The 25,076-nt window shown below is 35.2% G+C and overlaps 1 protein-coding gene across 2 annotated transcripts; it reads left to right on the top strand.

Annotated features, from left to right (window-relative positions):
• Fem1c (fem-1 homolog C) lies at nt 1–24,867 on the top strand. Of its 2 annotated transcripts, none has more exons than XM_026415482.2 (3): nt 1–316; nt 1,189–1,915; nt 21,220–24,867. In XM_026415482.2, exons 2-3 carry the CDS (start codon nt 1,372–1,374, stop codon nt 22,527–22,529), a joined length of 1,854 nt encoding a protein of 617 aa, XP_026271267.1. In that variant the 5' UTR covers nt 1–316; nt 1,189–1,371; the 3' UTR covers nt 22,530–24,867. The 2 variants fall into 2 exon arrangements, with proteins under 2 accessions (XP_026271267.1, XP_026271268.1); XM_026415483.1 differs by lacking the exon at nt 1–316 and adding an exon at nt 386–516.
• Nucleotides 24,868–25,076: the final 209 nt, after the last annotated feature.

Here is a 25,076-nt window from a genome sequence, read left to right on the forward strand (position 1 = left end):
CGGCTGCCGCGTCAGTGATGTGAAGCTTTGCTCTGGCTTGTCCGGCCCCCGGCCCGCAGCCCATTACACCATCCGCCGCGGCAGCCGCTGCAGCCGCTACAGCCCTAGCAGGCTGGGAGGGCGGGAGGCAGCTCGGCGGGGCGGGGCGAGCAGCGCGGCCGGATTCATTCCTCTGGGGCGCGGGGCATGGAGGAACTGTGCGGCCGCAGGCGGAGCAGGGCGGCCCGGGCGGCGGCGGGGACAACGGTTTCCATTTGAAGGGGGCGGCCCGAGCCCGAGCGGCCAGTGGCAGCTGGAAGGACTAGCCCCCGGGCAGGTAGTGGCGGCGGCGGCGGCGGCGGCCTGCCAGGGCCCGGGCCGCGGCCTCAGCGCCCGCTGGGAGGCCTGGGCGGGAAGGAGGGCGGCCCCGGGAGCGGCAGGCAGGCGGCAGGCTGGAGGCCACGGGGTAGTCAGACCCCGGGAGGGTGTCGTGATCGATCGCGTAGTTTAGGGAAGAGTTCTCGGTGTCTGGAAAAGGTACTGCGCGGGTTATCTAGGGGCGATTGTGGTTTGGGGAACTCGCAGATCTTTGAAGGGGGGGGGCTACGCAAAATGAGGCGGGCGAACTTAATGGCTAAAACGCAGCCGGATTTCCTGAGACCGTCGAGTTTTAAAGGAAAGAAAACCTTGGAGTGAGGGCTTTGGTGTTAGCTGCCCAACGACTGGTGTGCCCGACCTTTTTGTTCCTTTTCGAAACCCATCCCAACCACAATGAGGCCTTCCAGCCTGGTGCCCTTGGCCCCCTCTCTGCAGATGCAAGCAAAAGAAACATTTCTGAACCTGTCTGTCTCCTTGTCTCGGTTGTACTTTCCTTGGGTGTGTGCAAAGCAAAACTAGAACAAAGCTTGGCTGGTGAGAACTAGAGACGAAAACCAGTTGCCTGTAGTATTTAAATTTTCCGCACACAGAAGAGAGAGGGCCTCCCACCAAAACATTTGGGTCTCCTGTGAACCCTTTTGTATTTTCCTTTCCCACGTGTGTGTGTGTGTATATGTCTGTATGGGGAGGGGGGCGGACTAGCCTCTAACGTACGGCTCACACCCCCACCCTCCGTTTCTTCCCACACTGGTTAGAAATTAAGAAAATCTAGTGTTTTTCCCTTTACCTATGGAAAATTCAAAACTGCTACTTTTTTTTTTCTTTCTCTAGTTTGGTGCTCTGGTTATCAGATGTTGGAAGGCAATAGGACAAAACATACTCTCCGTGGGTTTATATCCGTTCTGGGGTGCAGTGACTAACATTGAACTTTGGTTCCTGTAACTCTTGCCTGCAAGAGAGCTAAGCCGGAGCTTTGCTTTGAAGGATAAAGCACAGCCTCTCAACTGGACATAAATGGATCTAAAGACGGCGGTGTTTAATGCAGCGCGGGATGGCAAACTCCGGCTTCTCACCAAGTTGTTGGCAAGCAAATCTAAAGAGGAGGTTTCCTCCTTGATCTCTGAAAAAACAAATGGGGCCACACCACTCTTGATGGCTGCCAGGTATGGGCATCTCGACATGGTGGAATTTCTCCTAGAGCAGTGCAGTGCCTCCATAGAAGTCGGGGGTTCTGTCAACTTTGATGGCGAAACCATTGAGGGGGCTCCCCCTTTATGGGCGGCTTCTGCAGCAGGGCATCTGAAGGTGGTCCAGTCTTTGTTAAATCATGGAGCATCTGTCAACAACACGACTCTAACCAATTCAACTCCTCTTCGAGCTGCATGTTTTGATGGCCACTTGGAAATAGTGAAGTACCTTGTAGAACACAAAGCTGATTTGGAAGTGTCAAACCGGCATGGGCATACCTGCTTGATGATTTCATGTTACAAAGGACATAAAGAGATTGCTCAGTATTTACTTGAAAAGGGGGCAGATGTTAATAGAAAAAGTGTTAAAGGTGAGTTTAACTTTATTTTTAATTTTTTAATGTGTCTAACACTTATTTTAAGGAAGTTTGATATAAAATTATAAGCATTGGTGTTGAGTTAGCCAACACAGACCTTTTTTGATTAGGTAACTCTTCTAGTATTACCTTGTTCAGTGTTTCTCTAATATTAGATAATATATTGAACAAGTGTGAAAAAAGACCTGTCACTATGTTAAGCAGTATATTCTTTGATTTGGAGTAAATTCCAATTCCAAAGAATTTTTTCCCCACAGTTACAGAGCATGTTAATGGTAATTGATCTAAGCCTTTAGGTCTATAATTTAATCTGTTTGGAACTGTAGTTAAAGGTAATAGCATTTTCTCAAGCTTTTTATTTTTTATTTTTAAGAACAACCTTGGCGTAGAAACTACTATAGTTAGTGAGTCATCATTTTGTTTGTTCTAGGTAGGCATTTCATTTGTTACTCTTGTCAGGGAAGGCTAGGCCACACTGACCTGAAAGGATTAATATCAGTGGAAAAGGCTAATATCTATTCCCTGATTCCACATTTATTTGTGGTCAATAGGAAATCCTTTTATGTAGAACATATGTTAAATATAGCAAAAGAAAACAGATTTTTAAAAACTGCTTCAGTACTGAGGGAGCAAAACAAGACTGTTAAATGTGAATTTGTTGACTAGCAACAATGTAAAGACCTTTGTTCAGAGAAGAGCTGAACATTAAACAATTGTGTTTAATTTTCATCTATTTTAATAAGCCACAAGGAGTAAGTGATAATTTAGAATTCTTTAAACCCTTAAAAGCAACTATTTTACATAGAATAATTTTGATTCTTGAAAACTGTATTTTCCTTAAATAATTCTTTTCAACAACAGAGTAATTCACTAGGTAATTTTGAAAAGCTCGTAGAATTTAAAAGTAGCATAAATACATGTTAAATATTTCAAATAATACAAAGTGGATTACAGTGTTTACAGTGAAAAAATAAGTGTTATTACTCCTGATTTCTAGATCTCCAACACACAGGAAACCACTATTTGCTTTGTCCTTCTAGAAAGTCTATGCATCTATAAGTATACTGGTCTGTACATCCCTTTCCTCTCTTTTCTACTCACTGTTGATGCATACGATTCTGTCTTTATTTTCTAAAACCACAATTTATCTTGGCTGTTATTCATCTCCAACACACATAGCTACCTTAATCTTCTTTCACAGGTATACAGTATTTAATTGTATGAATGTACATAATTTATCTAGTCTCTATTAATAGACATTTAGGTCACATCCCATACTGGGGTAATATAAACAATGCTGCTGTGAACATTCTTGAACAAAAATGTGTCTTCACACACTTGTGTGAGAGTAGCTGTAGTATAAATGCCTGTATTTGGAATTGCTGAATCAAAGTGATGTATTTATAATTGTGATAGTGTTGGGTTGCCTTTCAGAGAGGTTAATTTTGGGGCACTACATTAGTAAATAAGCATATTTATTGAAGATAATATGATCTTTTTTTTGGTTTGTTTTAAAGGTTAATTGTAAAAATATACAAAATCATGATTTTCAGAAATTCTTTTTCAGATCAAGTGTGAAAATCTGGCAAACTCCCAGCACTCAGTTAATCCAAAGATGTTTTTGAATTTTGTGTGCATATATATGTGTACAGTTTTATATGCTGTTCTATAAACTGTTTTTTAGCTTAATAAGTGTTATCTTTAATGTCATTAATTATAGCTCTAATTTAAATGGAGTTTTATGTTGCTTCTGTTTTTCAGTATGACAAAGTTTCTGTAAACATTCTTTCTTATAAGTGTTTTTATTTCTGATTATCTTTAGAGGTAGGTTGTTGGGTCAAAAGACAATGACTTTTTAAAAACATGTCATCCTTTTAAAGAACATCATGCTTGTTTCAGGAACAAAGTATTCTTTAACCATGTTAATATTTGGAATGCTTTGAAATTTGGAGAAGTGAAAGGGTTAAAAGGTATACCTGCTTGTTAGATTTTTTTTTTCTTTTGGCTATTTTTAAATCAGCTTAATGATGTTCAGATTATTGGTAAACTCATATATTTAAGTCAAATCAGGGGTGTTTTAAACTCTTAATGTCATTGGAGAGGTGAGACTGGTATTATTTCCCTCATTTTCCAAGCTGCTTTATATATTTCTAGAGCCATAATGTATGAGAGAACTAGAATATAAATAACTCATTTTTGTCAGCATTTCCTTCTAGTAAACTGAACAATATTTTATTACCTCTAAGCTATTTCAGAAGAATGTTCCCTTTTATCACCATCCTAATCTTATAGCTTTGTATGTGAGGTTGTGAATGCTCCATTTTTGTTAGTCTGCTAATTCTGTCATTTTTTTTCCCCAGAATCAATATCTTAATATGTACTCCTTTAAAAAAAATACACATGAGAAGATAATTGCATACCAGAAGTTGTTTCAGATAGCCTTAGTTTTATGTATATACATATTATAGAGATTTTTATCACTTTTGTGCATCACCTTTAACTTTTTTTCATGGTGCCATTTAATTTCAAGAATGATTATTTATGAATATTGGGGGCAGGTTCAAGGAATATGTACCCTCCTTTACTCAGATCCTGAAGCTTTGATTCTTTGATAATTATTCTCTCATTGACTTTGGGGTTTTTTGTTTGTTTTAGTTGGTGAATGGTAATCAAAAAAGCAGGACCCACTTGAAACTGAGGCAGGAACACAGGAGAAGGATATGAGATAGCAGCAAAATAGTTCCGCCCAAAAAGTGGAAAATACTGATATAACTAGGGATAAAATGGGCTCTCTTTTTTGTGGTGTGTGTATGGTACTGTAGATCCAACCTAGGGCCTTCTGCCTGCTAAGCAAAGGTTCTTCCACTGGGCTCCATCCCCAGCCCAATTTCTTAGGACACTTTACATGTCATCCATGGAAATATTCTGAAAAAAGAAAATGCCAATACAAAATGCATGTGACTTCTGCATTCCATTACTTTTTAACAGGTAGTTGACATTTGAATATACTATTTAACCTCTTTCCATTACTTTTTAACAGGCTATTAGCATTTTGAACATGTTCTAACTTAAGGTGGAATTCATTCATTAATTGAGAGCATTTTTTGAGTCCCTCAGTGTGCCAGATTTTTAAATGAAGGATATACAAAGATGAGTAAGACAAGATGTCCGGTCCTTGATTTTCTGCTCTTGAGGTTTGATTGGACAGACAGGTTCATAACTGCTTATGCTTACTTAAATGACAATATGTTAAGTGCAGTAGTAGTGCTTTCTTTCTTTTTTAAATTTTTTTTGTAGCTATAGATGGACAGAATGCCTTTATTTTATTTGTTTATTTTTATGTGGTACTAAGGATTGAACCCAGTGCCTTACACATACGAGGCAAGTGCTCTGCCACTGAGCTACAGCCCCAGCCCTCTGTAGTGCTTTTTTTTTTTTTTTTTTTTTTTTAGTTATAGTCGGCGGATCCTGAAGATTTGATTCTTTGAAATTATGTCACTTATTTATTTTTATGTGGTGCTGAGGATTGAACACAGGGTCTCACATGTTCAAGGTGGGTGCTCTACCGCTGAGCCACAACCCCAGCCTGAGTAGTGCTGTCTTCTGTTAGATATTTGGAAATATTTTATCCTCAACAAATTATTACCTAAGGGAATAATGGGTTCCTTTTTCCCCAAAAGCACTATAGGAGAAAATCTTTGAGATATTCAGAAATAACTCTGTAATTTAACACTTATAACAATTGATTTTTTGAGGCAGGAGTTGATTACTACTCAAAACTAAAGACTCCAAATCAGAAGTAATTATATAAGCACTTGTCAGAGCTTTCACAGAGTTTTTTCCAGCACTTCAGGGTTATAGTTGATTTGTTTTCTTTGGTTTTTTCATTGCTTGTTTTGGGTTTTTCTGTTTTTGTTTTTGTTTGGATTCAATAGGACTTTGCAGATCTGAAGTGAAATTACTTAAAACCCTCCAGTTGAACAGTTGAAAGTGCTAGTAACATCACGGTCTAGGTTGGAATTAGGAGATTAAGCCTAGAAAACACTGTGCTTATTCATGGGTTAATCATATTAGATACTGAAGGTAATTAAGTAAATTGAAAATAAATATGGCAAGGCATTATGTTGAATATTTTGGAGGATGTCCAAAGTATCATAATTGTTAACTATTAAAGGAATGGTAAAAACAAGCTATGTTGTAGGATTTTGGAGGAAGAGTGTACTGACTGGGAGTGCATTATCAAAGTAGAAAATGAGCCTTAAAAGGATTGTTGGGGTTCAAATCTGCAGAGAGGTTGTGGTACTTTTCTAAGCTTAGGAAATGGCAAAAGGAAAGGCACATTGAGAAATACACTTGGAGGGACCAGGAATTGGAAAGGTGGCACATTTGGATGAATGAATTCTAGGTAAAGGAGTTAATTTTATTTGTCATGCATGGTAAACCAGCAAGTTTTTCAGCAGAAAAATAACAGATTTAACTGCATTCTACTACACTATAAATCATCTAACTGCAATTCTACTAAATTGTAATTTTTTTTGAGGCCAGAGACCTGGCATTTCTGTCACATGCATTAGGAAGAGTATCTGGTCCATAATGGATCTTTGGTAAGTGGGATTGTTGAATGAGTTGGGTTTCATTGAGGAAAGATTGTTAGCTCCTTGATAGCAGTGTATTTTGTGGTCATTTCTGTGTATAGATAAATAGAGTTGATGAAGACTTGAAATAACAAAGTAAGGTAGTAATTGTCAAAAATGAGTAGCATGGGCTGAGGTTGTGGCTCAGCGGTAAAGCACTTGCCTAGCACTTGGGAGCCCTGGGTTCAATCCTTAGCACCACATAAAAATAAATAAAATAAAGGTATTGTGTCCAACTACATATTTAAAAAAATGAGTGATATAGGTAGAACTTTGAAGGGATAAGAAAAATCTGTGTAGGTATGGGATAGGTGTAGTTAGCATTAAGAAAGATTTGAGAAAGAGCCAATTTGGGCATTTTTTTTCCTTATGGAATTTGATAACATAAATAATTGGAGAGAATCACATGTATAATGTTGAACCATGTTTGTATCTACCATCTTACTTCAACAATTATCTACACCTGCCATAATTTAAAAAAGTGTTTCACCCCTTTTGTTTTCTGAAGTAGTTCAAAGCAAATCTAGAAACATTGTATTACTTCTCTCCCATAGTATAGTCATTTTAGGGTATGGATGCATTTTATTCAAGGAAATATTTTTTAAAATTCTGTTTTTCCCTCACTATAAATGCAAATAAATTTTAAGGGAATTTCCCCTGTAAATTAAAAACTGTTGGTATAAAGATATAGACTAAGATAATGATTGTTGTAGACTTATTTTAGTGTAGTTTAATACTATCTGAGTGTTGAAAGCTGAGGTTCTCTGTTTCTTAACTTTGAGAACTCTTCTCAACTTTTGTTTATCTCAGAACACCTTCTTGAGAGGAAAGTAAAAGGGAGTAGGCAGGGATTTAAAATTTCTCTATACTCTTTGACATCTTTGGTTTTATTTTGATTTAATAATGTTTATATAATTTTACAATTGAATTCATTAAAGTTCCATGTTATTTCTTTTCTCTCTTGGATCTCCTGGCACATTTGTCTGAATCCTTCAGGAGACTTAACATCTTAGTTGGGTAGGCTAAATTGAGTTCACTGGGGAAATATTCATGAAACCTCTGTCCAGGGAAATTGGATTTTTAATGTGAATCCTCACACAATTGAACTGAGGTTGGTGAGAATGAGCAACAATGTTAATTTAAGAGAGTTTTGCTTATTGAGGTTCAGGTGTATATCGCCCCCTCACTGGGTTCATGTTTATCAGATTTATGTTGGTTAATTAAATTTGTTTGCTTAAAATAAAATTCAAGGAAGTCTGGTGTTCTAGTGATTTATGATCTTGAGGTAACAGAAATAATATATGTGTTGGAAGATCCATGTGGAAAGGTAGGGAGGTGTCCAGATAAAGAAGTTCACCATGAATGGTAATCTCACCAAAACATTTGTCTTTCTCTCTTTTTCCCCTCCTTTTGGGAAGAATTGTGATTGAGTAGGGAGTTTGTGAACTACACTGGCTAGGAAAGGGGAATCTGAATTGTAATGTTTTCAGTCTTTAGATGAGATTTTTACAGATATTAATTATTGAGCCCTCATCCCTTATCTCTACCTAACCTTGAAAATTCTACTTTACATCAAGATCTATTTAAAAATGGATGGGCTGTGTTTGACCCTCAACACTGTAAAACTAAAAAATAAAAATAATAAATAGCTTTATTAAGGTATAGTCCTCATGCCATTTACCCATTTAAACAATTCAGTGGCTTTTTAGTATGTTGAAAGAATTGTAACTCCATCACCTTAAATCAACTTTTCATTCTCGTCCTGCATCTTACCTTTGTGGATGCAAATATTTTTTAGCATTTAACTTTGCTGTGAGTTCAAGAACCTGTGTTATAAAATTTATGTACATTTCTAGTTTAGTGCATTATACAAAGAACTAATGAAGGACTGGAAATATAGCTCAGTTGGTAGAGTGTTTGCCTCCCATGCACAAGGCCCTGGGTTCAGTCCCCAGCACCAAAAAAACAAAACAAAAAAATAATTAATGAAGAGAGCGCATAGGACTCTTGGCAGTTTGTTTCTCTTTTTGCTGTACTGGGGATTGAACCCAGGGTTACTCTAGCACTGAGCTACATCCCCATCCCTTTTAAAAAAAAAATCTTTTTTAAAAAATTGTGAGACAGGGTCAGGGTCTTCCTAAATTGCTGAACCTGGCTCGCTCGCTCTCTCTTTTTTTTCTTCTTTTTTATACACTTTGTCCTTGAGTATCTCCCATGATAGAATATAGATGTGAAAGGGAAATAGTAGAGAAACGTTCTAGTACTGCTTTGATATCCTAAATTGTTTGTTTCTTTATATTCTTCTCACTTCTCTCAGTGCACACAAATTATAGTTATGCAGGTATGTAATACTTGGATCAGTATTATCCTGTATTTTGAACTGTATCCCAACTTCCATCTTGATTAGTGGGTCTCTTTTAGACCCAGCTCAGCCCAGTCTAGCTTCAAAGATGAGGAAAAGTGGGTTGGTGTGAAGCAGGTTGAAGAGGAGAGATAATAATGTTTCCAAACAAATCTGTTACACTATAAATTACTTCAATTGTTGTTTGTTAATTAAAACCTAGACTTTTATCAAAACTGCAAGTATTTTTAATTTTAATTGAGTTTTTAAAAAACTTTACCGAATGTGCTGGAGATGTACCTCAGTGGTAGAGTGCTTGCCTAGCATGTGCTGGGCTGTGTTTGATCCTCACCACTGTAAAACTAAAAACTAAAAATAATAAATAACTTTATTAAGGTATCGTTTACATGCCATTCACCCATTTAAACAATTCAGTGGCTTTTTAGTATATTGAAAGAGTTGTGCCTCTATCACCTTAAATCAACTTTCATCTTCCCTAAAATATCCATGCTCATTAACCACTCGCAACCTGCCCCCCCATCCCCGAACCGTACTAGTCTTAAGTGACCAGTAATCTTTCTGTGTAATTTTGCCTATATTGTATATGTGGATTCAAAATATGTAGTCTTTTGTGATTTTTTTTTTTTTTTTTGGTACTAGGGATTGAACCCAGGGGCACTTATCCATTGAGCCACATCCTCTTAGCCCTATTTTATATATATATATATATATATATATATATATATATATATATATATATTTAGAGACAGGGTCTCACTGAGTTGCTTAGAACTTCACTAAGTTACAGAGGCTGGCTTTGAACTTGTGATCCTACTACCTCAGCCTCCTGGAACCCCTGGGGTTACTGGCATGAGCCATTGTGCCCAGTTTAAATCATTTTTATCCATTCAGCAGTTGAAGGACATTTGATTGTTTCTACTTTTTAGCTTTTATGAGTAATGCTATTATGGACATTTATGAATAAATTCTATAGATGGGTATTTTCATTTCTTTTGGGCACATATATAGGAGTTGGACTGTTGTGTCATGTGGTAACCCTAACCTGTTGAGGAACTGAACTCCAAACCATTTTCTTTCTTTTTTTTTTTTTTTGTTCAAATGTTGCATTTTATTATATGCCAAAGATAATTTAAATGATTTATTATGGTATTGTTGAGAGTGACTCCACAATTAAGATTCTTGTGAAAACAAAATTAGGATACAAAATATAACACATTAATAATGCTATAAGAATATCCAACAAAGTGTAAACCTAATTACAAAAAGATATATTTTTTTATTAGTTACACATGACAGTACAATGATCTTGACTATTCATATATTTGAATAAATGGGGTATAATTTCTCATTTTTCTGATTGTACAGGTTGCAGAATCACATTGGTCATACAGTCACCTATATACATACAATAATAATAATGTCTATTGATTCCTTGGAAAGCTGGGAATGGAACCACCATTTGACTCAGCTGTTCCCCTTCGGACTATACCCAAAAGACCTAAAAAGAGCATACTACAAGGACACAGCCACATCAATGTTTATCATAGCACAATTCACAATAGCTAGACTGTGGAACCAACCTAGATGCCCCTTCAATAGATGAATGGATAAAAAAAAATGTGGCATTTATACACAATGGACTATTACTCAGCACTAAACAAGATCATGGCATCTGCAGGGAAATGGATGGCATTAGAGCAGATTATGCTAAGTGAAGTTAGCCAATCCCTAAAAAACAAATGCCGAATGTCTTCTCTGACATAAGGGGGGTGACTCAAAATGGGATAGGGAGGAAGAGCATGAGAAGAAGATTACCACTAAATAGGGAAGAGAGGTTCGAGAGAAAAGGAGGGAGAAGGGGATTTGCACGGAAGATGGAAGGAGACCCTCATCATTATACAGAATACATGTATGATGTGAGGGAAAAAAAAAAAGAGAAGTGTGTTCAAATCATTTTCAAAGCAGCTTGTTGAATGAATGAATTGGATTCCTGTAGGCAATGTAGGAGGGTTTCAAGTTTTCTATACCTTCTCCAGCACTTGCTATTTCCCTTTTATTAAATATAGCCATCCTAGGAAATACGAAGTGGTATTTCACTGTGATTTTGGTTCCTATTTTTCCCATGGATAATGATGTTTAGCATCTTTTCATGTACTTAATTCATATGCATATTTGGCATTTGTGTATCTTCTTTAGAGAAGTATCTTTATATTTTTTGTATGCTTTTAAAATTTTCTATTATCTAGTTTCAAAAGTTGTTTGTATATTTGGAATACAAATTCTTTATCAGATATATGATTTGCAAATATTTTTCTCCAATTCTGTGGATTATTTTTCACATTTGATGGTATTTCTTATAGCAATTTGGATTTTTATTTTACAGACTGATTTTTTAAAAAATTTCACTGTGGGCCACTTATTTAACTTAAACAAGAAAATTGTTAAAAATGGACTGTAGAGTTTACCTGTACCATTTACTATATATGAACTTTCCATGAATGAAACTGTGTAAGTTAGTTGTAAAATACATTCTGTTCTTGCTTTGGCATCTATTTAAATTTCGAGTAAGCAGAATAATGGGATTTCATTTCTGTATGGTATAAAACAGGGCTGCAACCTAGCCTTCCATTTAAACTTATACACTTGATGTAGCTTTTGGATATGTAAGCCATATGACAAATATATCTGTAGCAAACAAGAAAATAAGATTCCTTCTCTAATTCTTTGCTTCTCAAGGATGAGCACCGTAGATATCACTTGGAACCACTTCAGATCAACTAGTTACAATCTACATTTTACTATGAGTTTCTGGTGATTTTGTATATTCAAGTTTGAAAAGTACAGCTTTAAGCTTGACTTGTCCTAAAAACAACACACATACATAAAATTTTAACTTTTAAGGATTCTACAAAGAGCAAAATTTGTTGGATTGTTATTGATAGAAAAGCAATTTAAATTATAATAGGCATTTTGCATTCATTAAATATTTTGCAGTTCTTATGAGAACATTTCTGTTTTATTGAAAAATTGCTTAATTCTGTCTATTAATTTGGGAGGTAACTTAGAAACTTGATCCTGGTGAGTTGTAGTAATTTTACTCAAATTGAGATATTTATATATGTTAAATTGAAGTTCTTGTACAATTTAGGTGGTATAACAATTGCGTGCCTTTATCGTTCAGTCAAACCAAAACATTTAATGATGACTAATGAGACTCTTAAATGAGACTCTTAAACTTCATTCTGTTTCTTATCCAAACTACTGGTTCGTTTTTGGCTTATCTACTTTGAGAAAAACATTGACCCCATTTTAGGAAACTTCTCACAGTTAAGCATGAATTCTCTCTTAAGTGCCTGCTATCATGACAGCTGTCTTTAACATTAACATCACTGAAGATTCATATTTCAGATACTTTTTGAGTAATATTAAATGCTTTCATGCATGAGCATTTCTGATAGTTTTCTGTGCTTGATATCCACCCCCAAACATTCCAACAAATGTGGCTATTTTTCTAGATTTTATTAGTACTGTTTCTATGTTCTTTTGTAGTTGAAAATTAATGTATTTACATCATATTATTTTAGCTTTCCACAGAAATGCTTTAATTGAATTGATACTTCCTGTTGTGATATTAGCTTGATTTTAAAGGAATGCCCATTTAACAAACATGTCCTTTGAGAAATCATTAAAACTTCCACTATAAAATCAGTGCCTTAAATTTTTTTTTTTCCCCTCAAATGAACCTTTTCTGGAACAGGTGTTGAGAATAGTATAATATTGTGGGGTTTTTTTCACTCTCTTTTTTGCCTTAGTTGAAGGTAAATTTATTAAATACTAATATCCTTGATTTCATCTGGGATGCCTAGTAATATTTGTATTTGAACTCTATTCAATTATTTATTGTCTTTGAGAACACAAAAGGAAGACATAATAAGGTACTAATGCAACTCTTTTGGAAGAACAGTCATCGTATAATGTGAATGTTTTTATAGGGGCTTGAAAACTTGGGAAATGTCCAAGTTGAATCTCTAGTAAATGGCATATGTTGCTATGAACCTAAAGTTCAAGTCAGTGATGTTACCTAGCAAAAATTAAACATGACTTCAACAGTCTTTGATGTGTAACAACTCAAATCAGTCATAAGAACATAGTAACTCAATTTTTAAATTTGTATGTTACCACAATAATTTTTCACAAGAAATTGTAATCAGTACTTAGAGTATATCTAATATTCTTGAGTGAAACAACTGATAGAGCAAAACAGACAACTGGCTATCATAAAGTATTAACACATAGAAAGACTTAATTCCAGAAACTGAAACATGTCATTAAAGAAAATAAAGTTTGTTAATAGACATGAGACATTTTCTTTACCTAGCAGTAGAAGTAATATAAATTTAAACATTAATTTCAGTGCTAGAATGAATGCTATAAAAATGGTACTTTAAAAAAGCTTATTCCCAAATCTTGGGGTATAACTTGGTAGCAGAACATTTGAAGTGCAAGACCTTAGGTTCAATCCCCAACCCCACAAAATAAGTATTTAAATAAAGTTTAATCCTTTGACAGTGAATTGAAGATGTATATTTATCCATTACACATTTGAGTTCCTACTTTAAACTAGGCATTTATTTATTTAATTGATTGATTGATTGATTGATTTTTGTATTGTGATCTTACTGTGTTGCTGAAGCTGGTCTCAAACTTGACATCTCAAGTGATCTTCCTGTCTCAGCCTCCTAAGTAGCCTGTACTTCAGCATATGTTGTTTGGCATTTGTTTATTGAAGTATTACTTACATATAGTAAAATTCACCCTTTTTAGTATATTGTTCTGTAAGTTTCAGCAAACTGCTACAATAAAGATAACAAAAATTTTATTCTCACCCCTTTTGCGTTTAACTCCTTCACTAGTCTCTGGCCATCATTGGCCTGTTATCTGTCCTTATTTTTTTTAGGCACTAATTTTTTTTAGCTGTTGAACGAACATTTATTTTATTCATTTATTTATATGTTGTGCTGAGAATTGAACCCATTTGTTGAGAGCCACAGCTGAAGGGGCCCCAGCAAACTTCCAGCTGCCAGCAAACTTTCAGACTGCCAGCTGATAATTGGCTCACAGAGGCCCCAGCAATATCTAGCTGATTGGCTCCTCTGCGGTGATGCTCATTGGGGGACTTCTTTGGCTCCGCCCATGCGACCCAGCCAATTGGCCTCAAGAGCAGGAGGATTGTGGGAGGTGGTGAGGCTTGTGGGAAGCTGTGGTGGCAGTTGGGCTCTGAGGGTTTTTCCTGAGGAACTGTTTTGTTTTGTGGTTCTAAAAATAAAGTTCATTTCTTTTGACAAGTGGCTCTGCCACTGAGCCACAACCCAGCCCCCTAGGCACTAATTTTTTCTTTTTTATAGTAGGCTTTCTGCTATCAAATTCTATTTTTTTAATATTGATTTTTTTTAGTTTTAGGTTGACACAATATCTTTATATTTATGTGGTGCTGGGGATCGAACCCAGTGCCTCACACAAGGCGCACACTCTACCACTGAGCCACAACCCCAATCCCTAGGCACTAATTTTATTTTTTATTATTTTTTTGCAAGCTGTTAAATTAACTATTTTATTTAATGTAACTGATAAAGTTAATAGACAAATATATCTTAAGGTAACAAAATGTTATAACTGATGTTTACCATCTACATTTTAAAGGATATTTTAGTATAGCCAAAGAATTTACAAGTAGATTTTACCTATTTTTGAAATGTAAAATGCACAATTATAATATTCATACTACATATTTTACAATTTTAAAGTTTTAGCGAAAACATTTGAGTCTCTGCAAGTAAAAGCAAGAGTTCTTCTATACCTGAAACAAATAAAATGTATTACTAATAAAGTGCCAACAGATTAGATAATGCAGTTTCAACTATTTTGTTTAGGGATAGGAGGACAAAAGTACATAAATTGATTACAGAACTAGTCATTTTCATTATATTAGTATAGAACTAGCAATTTCCATTATGATTCATAATAAGCAAAAGAGTGCTTATAGTAGATATTAACCACAATAAAGAATTTTTCTCAAGAAAGATCACAACTAATTTGACAAGCTACTCAGATATTGCTGAATAGAGTTTAGTGTCCAGGGTTTTTAAAAAGTGCATTCTTAAACTAAGATAAAAATAATTCTACCAATAGCAGGAAATAGTTTTAGGGACTTCAAATAAATCAGATAATCTCTTTTATTTTTTTAATTGGTAAAATAGGTTTCCATCTGTTGAAAAGAGAAGGATCTAGTGTTGAATGACAAGGTTTGGCAAAAGTATTTTCTCGCAGGTGAAAGCTTGGTATGCATTGCTTTAAGATGCATCTTTCCCATAAAGAAAAAATGTTTATTAGATGAATACAGCACTTTTCAGGCACTTGATCTCACTTGGTAGTTAAGTTGGTGTTCAGATGTTTATTTATTAGGAAAAGATTAAATTATAAAGTGACTTTAAGACATGTTCCCACAGAACATCTGTGTTCTGTAAGCTAAATTCAAATGTTCCCTACTAAAATCAAATAATGATTAGGCACTAATTTTAGTAGTGAAAATTTTAAGCAATGCAAGTGTCCATCGACAAGGAACTATTTATATAAGTTTGGCACATTCCCTTAGTTTTTCACTATTAACCTTTAAGAAAAATTATGTAGTATCTTTGTAGTTTATAGAACCTATCCAGATCATGTAGTAACATTAATATAACAAAATGCCCAAGATGTTGGTGAGAAGCAGGAAGCAGTTTTGTGTGTACTGATTATAACTTTGTCAACAAACAATATACTGTAGATAAAGTATGTTTCAAAAAATTGGAAGAAAGGATTTTAAAATTTTTACCATAAAGAAATGATGAATATTTGAAAAGATAGGTTTTAGTTCAATTTAAACATTACACAAAGTATAAATGTATGGAAACATCTTGTTGCCCCATTAAGATGTATTTTTTTTTTTTTAAACCTGGGGTGCTTAACTACTGAGCCACATCCCCAGCCCTGTTTATGTTTTTAAACTTTGAGACAGGGTCTTGCTAAGTTCTTTAGGGTATTGCTGAGTTGCTGAGGTTGGCCTCAAACTATCTATCCTCCTGCCTTAGCCTCCAAGTTGCTGGGATTACAGGTGTGTGCCACCACATCTGGCAGTATATACAATTTTAATGTTTTCATGTATTGAAAATCACTTTGGCTGGAGAGTATAACTCAGAGGTAGAACACTTGTCCAACATATACAAAGCCCTGGGTTCAATCCTTGGCACTGAAAAATAAGTAAATAAAATTAATTTACTGGATACAGTGGCTCATACCTTGTAATCCCAGCTGCCTGGAAAGCTGAGGTAAGAGGATCAAAAGTTTGAGGTCAGTTTAGGTTAACAGCAAGACCCTGTCTTGAAAAGTAAGGGCTGGGGATATAGCTCAGTGGTAGAGTGCTCCTGGGTTCAATTCCCGGTATAATCATAACAATAACAATAATAATAATGTAATTAAAAAGTATGACTTGGAGAGATGATACAAAAGTTACATTGGCTTTAAAATTATGCTTTTTTAAAAATTATGCTGTTTTTTAAAAAAATTATTGAATCTTTGTATTTTGAATTTTATCATTATAAAATATTTCCTTTATGTCTAATCATGTATTTTGCTTTAATGTCTACTTTGATAATTTAGTACTAAAGAGCTTTCTATGGTTAGTTTTTACATAGAGTATTTTTAAATATAAGTTATATTTTTGTGGTTAGTTTATATATAGGATATATTTTTGCCACCTTTTCACTTGTAGCATTTCTTTATCCCTTTATTTAAGATGCATCTTACATGTCTTGAGTTTTTGGAGTTTGTGTTTTTGGACATTTGTCTTAATGGAACCATTTAGTTAACTTGCATTTAATATAATTACTAATACAGCTGAATTTAAATCTGGCTACCTTTTTTATTTTCATTTGTGCCAACCTGTTTTGCATTCTTTGTCATCATTGTCATCATCACCTTCTCTTTCAGATTATTTGTATTTCATTTTTTTCTTCTGTATTAAAGACAATGTAGTAGTTATATCCACACTTTGGAACTATTATTTTAGTGATTGCTTAGTGATTACTACTTTGACTTATTGAAGACTAACAGAGATTTCTAATTTTACTCCTTTTCAACAGTGCAGAGATCTTAGAACATTTTAACTGCAGTTATCTTGCTTACTTTTATGTTATTGCTATCAAAGTATTTACTTATATGTATTGCAAGCTCTACAAGATACTGATACTTTTTTTTTTTTTTTAAAGAGACAATCACATTTTTGGATTGTTTTGTTTCCTTTTTTTTTTTTTAAAGAGAGAGAGAGAGAGAGGAGAGAGAGAGAGAATTTTTTAATATTTATTTTTTAGTTCTCAGTGGACACAACATCTTTGTTGGTATGTGGTGCTGAGGATTGAACCCGGGCCGCACGCATGCCAGGCAAGCGCGCTACCGCTTGAGCCACATCCCCAGCCCGATACTGATACTTTTAAAGTCAGTATTTTAAGATTTATCCACAAATTTACTCATTTTGTGGATACTTATTTCCACATCTCTAGCTTCCAAGTGGCTCATCTTCCTTCTGTCTAAAGAGTACTCCCATGATATTTAGGTCTGCTAGTAATAAATATTTTAGTTTCGGGTTTTTCTTTCTAATCTAAAATAGTGTTTTATTTCACATTTATTCATGATGTGGGTATAGAAGTCTAAGTTAGCAGTTTACTTTTCTTTAGTGGCTTTAAGTACGGGTTCCATGTCTCCTGGCTTCTGTTGTACCTGGTGAGAACTTTGCTGTCAAATTGTTCTTTTGCAGGCAATTTCCACCCTTTGTCTAGTTTTAAGATTTTCTTTCTTCTTAGTTTTCAGCACTTCTGCTGTGCTTTGTTTCAGTGTAGTTTTCTTTTTATTTATCCTTTTTGGTGTTTGTAAAACTTATTAAATTTATAGTATAACCTTTCATCAGCTTCAGAAATGTCTCTAACTTTATCTCCTTAAACATTGTTTTTGGCTTATTTCCTTTCTCTCAAATTCTGGTTTTATGTATGTTAATGCTTCTGGCATTGTTCCCTGTCTCTTAGAGTCTCCTGCTTTTCCATCCTTGCTTTATTTCTGTATATTTCACTGGGCCTATATTTTAGTGTACTAATTCTCTATTCAGCTGTGTGTTACCTACTTTAAAAGCCACCTACTGAGTTTTTCACTTTTAGAATGTTCATTTGGTTATTTTCTGTAATTTCCAGTTTTCTGTTGAATTCTCAATTTTTTAAAAATCTCTTAATATGATAAGCATAATTGCTTTTAAATTTGTGTTTATAACTACATTAATTGAATGTCATGATAGACTTAGCTCTCAGGTCTTTATTTCTCTTTAGTTTTTGTGTTCTGGTTGTTTTTTTATGTCCGTTATTTTTGATTGGGTGTACCATTGGTTACATATCATCAACATAAAAAATTGAGCTCTAGGGGCTGGGGATATAGCTCAGTTGGTAGAGTGCTTGCCTTGCATGCACAAGGCCCTGGCTTCAATCCTGAGCACCACCAAAAAAAGAAAAAGAAAAGAAAAAAATTGAGTCCTAGCACTATAATATCTTCCTTTAAATAGTATTTACATTTGCTTATAGCTTTTGATTACATATACTACTCATCCTGTATTGTTATTAAATTCTTTTGAGTTCCTATGATGGCTTGCCTATTTGTAATTTACCTTAACTCCCTAAGGTACCAGCCTTTGGTACCTTGATACTTTTGAGATAACCCAAAGTATGAGGAATTTTTAGAATTCCTTTTTTGGTAGACTATAGACTGAAGTTTTTGCCTCTAGACCTTGCAAGGCTATTGAAAGTTCTGCTCAATTTTCAGATGTCTCTGCCAGAATTGGTAGAGGCCGTTATGGAAAGCTATCCTAAAGCCCTCTAGTTTTCTCACTTCTGGATTTTGCCCCCTTGTTGTCTCATAAATGCTATGGAAAAAAAAATTGTACTAGAGATTGAACCCAGGGATGCTTAACCACTGAGCCACAATACCATCCCCTTTAATTTTTTATTTTGAGACAGTTGAGGCTGGCCTTGAATTTGACATCCTCCTGCCTCAGCCTCCCAAACTGGTGGATTACCGGCATGTGCCACCATACTCAGCTCAAGCAAATTTTTAAAAACACATTTTTCATCCTTCCTAGTTCTTATAAATAACACTTGTTAACCAGTTGCACTGCAAGAGCTCCTTCATCTTTCCTAGTTATTAATGGGTGTGTGGTTATGTTATCCCTGACATTACTAGGTGCCAAAGTACCTCCTCACCCCTGCCTTCTATATGAAATAGTTTTCAAAATATTAGACTGTATTATTATTCCAAAAATATAGGCTGTATTATTTCAAGAAATGTAGAAATTTAGTTAATTTAAAAACTGCCTTTTGCTGCATTATTATTTTGATTTTATATTATTCTGAATAGAGAAGAATGCAGTCTAGAGATTTCTTTTTATTTCTTATTGCCTATGTCTTGGGGGGGGAATGGGAATAGTTGTAATTCTCAATTCAAAATAGTTTACATAAAACAAAATAGTTTTTAAAATATATTTGGTCTAATAAATGTGTTTAATAGAAATTATTTTAAACAAATGAACATCAGTAGTCAGAAGTTCTAGGCACTCTCAGTGCTTGGTCACCTTACACATTATTAAAACATTTTTTCAGCTGGTCCCAAAAGCCACCCCTATGTTTAGGGTGATTTACCATACAATTGTACTCATGGCTAAGATTTATTACAATGATGTAATAAGGATACAGAACTTGATCATCAGGGGAAAAGATGCAACTGAGGTCTAGAAAAATATGTGTGCAGCCTTTTTTTAATGCTTTCTCCCTTCTATGAAGAGGCACACAGACCATATTCCTCCCTAGCAGTGAAAATACACTGCCCAGGGAAATTTCATGACATTTAGTTCTATGGCTTTTACTGGGAGACTGCGTATGTAGGTAGGTACCCTTTGCCTAACACCTAAAATTTTAGACTATAGAAAGAAACCAGGTGTTTGACATGCATTGTGGGTGCAGGGGGCACAGGGAGCTACCTTATCCTTTGGGGGTGGGGATTATATCAATGCAGAGAACTGTTAAAAATTCCCAAATGCCAGCCAAGGGTCAACCTTGCAAGTAGGTCTTTCTGAGGATGGCAGTCTCAGCATGCTGTTAATTAACTCTTTTTCTATAGACATGCCCCAGATGACTCACTGTTGAAATGTTCTACAAACATTGTATGTAAATATCAAAGATCTACATGATAATTTCTCTTGATAATTAGTAAAATACTTATCTTTAAACTTATATAGCTAGGGGCCTGTGGTTGTAGTTCAGTGGTAGAGAACTTGCCTAGATGTGTGAGGCACTGGGTTCCATCCTCAGAACCACATAAAAATGAATAAAATATATTGTGTCCATCTACAACTAAAAAAAATCACATAGCTAAAATACCTGATATTTATGTCCTAATATACTTCATACAGGCTTTTTCTAATGTTCCAGTGCCTGTTGTCAGTTTTAATTCATGTGTGGGAAGAACAGGACAGTGTTAGAACATTTAGTACAGCTGAAAAGAATGTTTAAAAAATTAAATTACAATGGGAAATATTTCATTACGAAAGGACACTTCAGATGTCTCCTTTTAAAGTTCATATTGAACTACCCACGTATTTTTCAGATTTCAGTGGATTTGTTTTTCTTATGGGAGGTTTTTAGGGAAAGTACTTTGTAATCATAAGTTTTGGCTAAAATAGCTGAAGCTTACTTGACAATTTCTGACCTCCATTAGAATCAAACGCAAACATCTTAGATATTAAAATACTAGTTTTCTCCTTAAGAAATGGGGAAGCTGATCCAGAAAGTTAAGTGACTGTCAGCAAAACTGAATAGCTAGTTAATTTTATTTCATCTGTTTTTAGTCATAGAATATTCACTTAAAACATTAATGAAAAATACCAAGAGGCGTTATATTAATTCTTTTATCTGGTGACTTTAGATATCTTTCCTTACCTAATTTGGTCATGTTATTTATTCAGGAAGTTTAACAAATATTTTATTCAGCTCCTGCTGTGTATCATATATTAATTTTAGGTACTGAGCAAAATTGCTTTTTTCTTTGTAATTAAAATATCACCTAGTTAAGGGTGGCTTGGAGTTGTCTGCTTTTCTTTAGATTCTAAAGTACATATTTGTATTACTTTATATTCTTTTCTCTCAAATTATATTACTTTTTATTTTCCTCTCTTTAAGGTAATACTGCATTGCATGATTGTGCAGAATCTGGAAGTTTGGACATCATGAAGATGCTTCTTATGTATTGTGCAAAGATGGAAAAAGATGGTTATGGAATGACTCCCCTTCTCTCAGCAAGTGTGACTGGTCACACAAATATTGTGGATTTTCTGACACACCATGCACAGACCAGCAAGACAGAACGTATCAATGCTCTAGAGCTTCTTGGAGCTACATTTGTAGACAAAAAAAGAGATCTCCTGGGGGCTTTGAAATACTGGAAAAAGGCAATGAACATGAGGTACAGTGATAGGACTAATATAATTAGTAAACCAGTACCGCAGACACTAATAATGGCTTATGATTATGCCAAGGAGGTAAATAGTGCAGAGGAGCTAGAAGGTCTTATTGCTGATCCTGATGAGATGAGAATGCAGGCACTATTAATTAGAGAACGTATTCTTGGTCCTTCTCATCCTGATACCTCTTACTATATTAGATATAGAGGTGCTGTCTATGCAGACTCTGGAAATTTCAAACGATGCATCAACCTATGGAAGTACGCTTTGGATATGCAACAGAACAATTTGGACCCCTTAAGCCCCATGACCGCTAGCAGCTTATTATCTTTTGCAGAACTATTCTCCTTTATGCTACAGGATAGGGCTAAAGGCCTGCTGGGTACTACTGTCACATTTGATGATCTTATGGGCATACTGTGCAAAAGCGTCCTTGAAATAGAGCGAGCTATCAAACAAACTCAATGTCCAGCTGACCCATTACAATTAAATAAGGCTCTTTCCATCATTTTGCACTTAATTTGCTTGTTAGAGAAAGTTCCTTGTACTCTAGAACAGGACCATTTCAAAAAGCAGACTATCTACAGGTTTCTTAAGCTGCATCCAAGAGGAAAGAATAACTTCAGCCCTCTTCATCTGGCTGTGGACAAGAATACTACATGTGTAGGGCGATACCCTGTTTGTAAATTTCCATCTCTGCAAGTTACTGCGATACTGATAGAATGTGGTGCTGATGTGAATGTCAGAGACTCCGATGACAACAGCCCCCTACATATCGCTGCTTTGAACAACCATCCAGACATCATGAATCTCCTTATTAAATCAGGTGCACATTTTGATGCCACAAACTTGCACAAACAAACTGCCAGTGACTTGCTGGATGAGAAGGAAATAGCTAAAAATTTGATCCAGCCCATAAATCATACCACATTGCAATGTCTGGCTGCTCGTGTCATCGTGAATCATAGAATATATTATAAAGGGCATATTCCAGAAAAGCTAGAGACCTTTGTTTCTCTTCATAGATGATAATTTGACTGTATTTAAGCACTGTTAAAGCACGAATTGGTTAACAGTTGTTTCATAAATGAGCACTGTTGTGATAACACCAGCATTCATTTAGCTTAATATCATTGTGCTCTCATCGGCTAACGCATTGTAAGCATCAAATTTACAGGATTGGTTTCCCAGTATTTAATATAAATATACCATATATTATTTGTGAATTACTGAGAAATTATAATGTCATATTCAAATTTCTAAAGTTGTCCACCAAAGGCTTATCCATTCTGGTTTTGTTTGCTGTTGCTTGTTTGGGACAGAGTTAACTGTTTTTCAGTGGTGTCTTTATACTTTACTGGTTTGTGAATTTTATACAATTGAAGGACTCTTTCCTGCTTCTTTCTTCTCTCCTCCAAGCTTCTCTCCTGTTTCCACTTTATTTATTTTATTTTTTCTTAGCCATTTCTAATACAAATTTTTTTCCCCCTTCTGGACCCATGCTAGGTAGTACAAAGTACAAACCTTATGGACTTGTTACCATTTGCAGTTACCATAAGTGCTTTATCTTCTCTATGCACCGGCTTAAACTTGACTGTTGTATGTTAGTGTATTTTCTATGCAGCAGTTGGTCAACTTCAACTCAAAACACAGTTTTCTTAAGTTTGTTACAAAGTTCATTTTATGAAAGTACTCTTGTAGCATGACAGTTTTTAGAGCTGCAGGTTTGCTATCTGAGCTCAAGCGTTTTTGTTTTTTTTTTCTTCACATCTGAGGTTTCTTTCTCTAATCCACAGAAATTTTTGTGTGCTAAATTTGGGAAACAAATCTATTCTAACTCATTAACCCAGTTGAAATTTAGGTCTGTCATCTTAATATATCATGCAGTAAAAGGAAGACTCCAAAGTGACCCACCTTTCATGCTGCTCCAGCGTTGTCCTGCTTGTGCTGATGGTGTGATTAGGTGTAGAAAATTTGCTTAAATTTAACCTCAAAGTTTATCACACAGCTTAATAAGTCACATTGAGATATTCAGTCATCGAACTGCAAATCACGTTTTGTTACAAAAAAAGAGCTAAAGCATGTCGGTGGCATGATGCTTGCCAAGCCAGATCTAGGCATCTAGGATAATTAAGGTATTTTATGCAATTTACTGCCGTAGTATCAAAGGTCAGTAACAGTGTTCTTTCTTTCTTTAAGCTTATGTATACCTTTCAAGATAACTTGCATGAATTACTTTGGTCTCAGTTATTTGTCACCCCAGTTAAACACAAAAGGTTGCAGTGCTTCCTGTTCCCTTACTTAAAGTTAGCCTTCCCCTCTTCCCTCCTTCTCTCCCTCTCTCCCTTTCTCCTTCTCTCCCTCTCTCCCTCTCTCCCTCTCTCCCTCTCTCCCTCTCTTCCTCTCTTCCTCCTTCCCTCTTTTCTTTCACAGATTTGCTAATGCCACAGAAAGGGCTCTTTTAAGAAAAGATAAGTGAAAACTACTAAAAAAGATTCAGGTAATTTTCATTCAGCACTTTATTGTTATTCAGAATAAAATTTATGGTGGCATATTTGCCCTGAAAATGTCTTAATGAAATTTTTCTGAATAAAAAGCTCCTTATTGATTTGAGAAAAATTCAGTTTACCTGTGAGTTTAAATGAGCTGGATCACCCACTTGGATTTTGGGGTTGACATTTTATTCTGAAGGTTGATGCAATGCTATTTTAAAGAGTCATCATGCACACAGTTACATTAGATTAATCTTCATCTTAAGTCAGTAGAAACTTGTAATGAAGAGTAGTTAATAAATAAAAGAACATTAGACTTTTTGGCTAAATAATTGAGGTTTGATTTTTAAAAAGATATCCTTCCTCTTTTACTAGGTTGTAAATTTAATTTCACCATTGGAAAATGATTAGCTCATTTGATCATTAGCTCAATTTGATCAATGGCCACTCTCCAACTTTTTGATGAAGAGGTTTTGCTATCTCTTACTCCTCTGGGCAAATTTGATGAAATATTTCAACTGCCACATATATTAAGAATAATTTATGATTTAAATGTTCTAGAAATATCAGACATTAATATTTTTAAATCATCTGCCTCTAACTTTGTAATATAAGATATATTCATGAGCTACTTTTTTTTAAAAAAGGAAAACTTCGCCAGTATAGTGATTCTATATTAATTGATCTCAGTTTGGAGGTAAAAGATGACAATTGGATTTTTTAAAGTGATTTAACATTTTCCCCTCCTTTTTTGGCAGGGGTGAGGGAGTGGGTTTTACACATTCTTTGAGCTAGGCACATCTAATGTTGTTTTACAGGTGAAATTGAATCGTGCAACTCCAGTATAAAATAAGGATTTCTTAAAATATCATTTTTTCCACCACTAAAAATAGGTAACTTAGAACTAGTCTTCAGTCTTGATAACTGTAATGTCTTATTTCAATTAGGGTACAATTCTCCCTCTCTACAAATGCCATTGGGAGCTCTTGAAAAATCAGTTTAATAGATCACAATTGTCCATGATTTTATTTTAGAGGAAGTTGGTTCATAAGTGTGACCTCAGATATTGTTAAGGCCTTCATCT

Source organism: Urocitellus parryii, chromosome 1 (assembly GCF_045843805.1).
Source record: "Urocitellus parryii isolate mUroPar1 chromosome 1, mUroPar1.hap1, whole genome shotgun sequence".
NCBI classification, from domain to species: Eukaryota; Metazoa; Chordata; class Mammalia; order Rodentia; family Sciuridae; genus Urocitellus; species Urocitellus parryii.

What these genes read in the sequence shown, in the direction of transcription:
- Fem1c (XM_026415482.2), top strand. Translation starts at nt 1,372, where the DNA reads ATGGATCTAAAGACGGCGGTGTTTAATGCAGCGCGGGATGGCAAACTC. An exon ending in TAATAGAAAAAGTGTTAAAG is followed by an intron (nt 1,916 to 21,219) that starts GTGAGTTTAACT and finishes CCTCTCTTTAAG; the next exon opens with GTAATACTGCATTGCATGAT.